Genomic DNA, 1663 nt, shown 5'->3' on the forward strand with positions numbered 1-1663 from the left:
TCCCGCCCGCGCTCCGCGGCCCAGGCCGGGTCGCGTTCCCGCTCAAGGCCGCCCCCCGGCCCGGGCCCCCCAGCAGCAGCAGCCGCAGCAACAGCCCCAGGAGCAGGGGCGCCGGCCCCCGTGCGGGGCGGGCAGCGGCCATGGCCAAACCCGCCAACTCAGCAGAAGCCCTGGAGCCCCCGCCCGCTCTCCGGAGCCCCCAGGCCACACGCGCAACCCTTGGGGCCTCGGGGGCAGCTCAGGCGACCAGTGCGCCCCGCGAGTCCGGTGCAGGGCCCCCCCGGACGCTCTGCGCGCCGCGGGCCCTAGGCGCCCAACTTCGCAAACTTTGGAACCCGGGGCCCATGTTGGGCGGTGGAGGCTCGGGCCGGGATGCACAGCTCTCTACCCCTTCCCCTGGCAATCCTAGTTATCTTCAGCTGCGGGAGCCCCCTGGGCCCCCAATCTCTAGCCCCATTCCTTCTCCCACCATTAAAACCACCTCCCGGCCCCGCGATGGAGGCCAGGCGCGGGCCGGGAGTGCTGGACTAGGTTCCTGGCTCCACCCTCGCGCCAGCCTGCGGCCCAGACGCCCACTTGGCTGCACTGTGCCGCAGCCCCGGGACTCTCCCCGCCAACTACCCGGCTCCTTTGTTGCTCTAGCTCGCTCGGCTCTCTGGAATGCACGGGCCTCGCCGGGCCAAGCCCGGCCCCCCCTCTTCTACGGCTGGGGGAGGGACTGGCCGAGGGAGGGAAGAGGAGGAGCTCGAGCTTCAGCGTCCCGGGCGCCCGGAGAGGCCCGGACCAGGGGCTCTGGTGACCCCGCCACTGCCTCGGGTCAAGAGATGGGCGGAAATCGTGGCCAGTAGTTGCCACAAGACTCAGCAGGCATCTTGATTGGCCTGAGGATCGTTCAGCCCGGTCGCCTTCAGGGAGTGGACTCCTCCGGTTTACGGTGGGAGAGACAGGGGGTGCCTAAAGCCTCTGTTACATCCCGCCCTGCTCCCCAACCCGCCAGGCTTTTCTGCTTTGCGTTAGATCTTTCAACTTGTCCTAGGGCCCCATGGAGAAGACCGGGGTTTGGGGTTCCCACTCGTCAGAGTCCTTCCAGCTCAGGACCTGTGTGAGAGTCTACCTCAGAGTCACTCAGGGCAGCTGCACCCCACTGCTGTCACCTCGGGGAGCAGGTGTCTGGAAACCAAAAGTGCCAACATCAAGCCTTTATTGCTACAAATGTGTGAAGCTTTGAACTGCGGTTGCCAACAGCTGGCCTGGTGTGTCTTTAGTTATGTCCAAAGGAGGCCAGTCCCTCTTTGATGGCCCTTTGCTGCTCAGTCTGGCCAAGGAAGTTTATGCTGCTCTCCTTCCCTACTCTGCTGATTTTGCCTTTTCTCACTCCTTTGCTTGTCATGCTTTCAGTCACGGAATTTGATTTCACCCTGCAGCGGTTTCCACCTCTTAGTAACCAGGGGTCCAGCCGGAGAGTGGACTTGCGTTGAGCAGCTTTTCCATGTTGTTGATGGGGCAGCACACTAGGGTGGATTTTCCTTTCTTACCACTGCCCCTACCCCTTTAGCCTAGTCCAAGTGAACTAGTTCTGTTAGGTTCGGCCATTTTAGAGCAAATTAGCTATTGCACCTCAGCTACCATCCTCAAGTGTTACATAAGCCCTAGAGACACGGGG

At 63.0% G+C, this 1663-nt stretch overlaps 1 protein-coding gene across 1 annotated transcript in view; it reads right to left on the reverse strand.

Annotated features, from left to right (window-relative positions):
- Window positions 1-683, reverse strand: part of SMO (smoothened, frizzled class receptor) — a 21103-nt gene extending 20420 nt beyond the window's left edge. The window contains exon 1 of the mRNA XM_024762535.1: window positions 3-683. Within this exon, the coding sequence (XP_024618303.1) occupies window positions 3-142 (140 nt within the window). The 5' untranslated portion in view covers window positions 143-683. The remainder of the gene's footprint in view (window positions 1-2) is intronic.
- Between the last annotated feature and the right edge of the window lie 980 nt (window positions 684-1663).

The sequence above is a fragment of the Neophocaena asiaeorientalis genome, unplaced genomic scaffold (assembly GCF_003031525.2).
Source record: "Neophocaena asiaeorientalis asiaeorientalis breed wild unplaced genomic scaffold, Neophocaena_asiaeorientalis_V1.1 scaffold681, whole genome shotgun sequence".
NCBI lineage: Eukaryota > Metazoa > Chordata > Mammalia > Artiodactyla > Phocoenidae > Neophocaena > Neophocaena asiaeorientalis.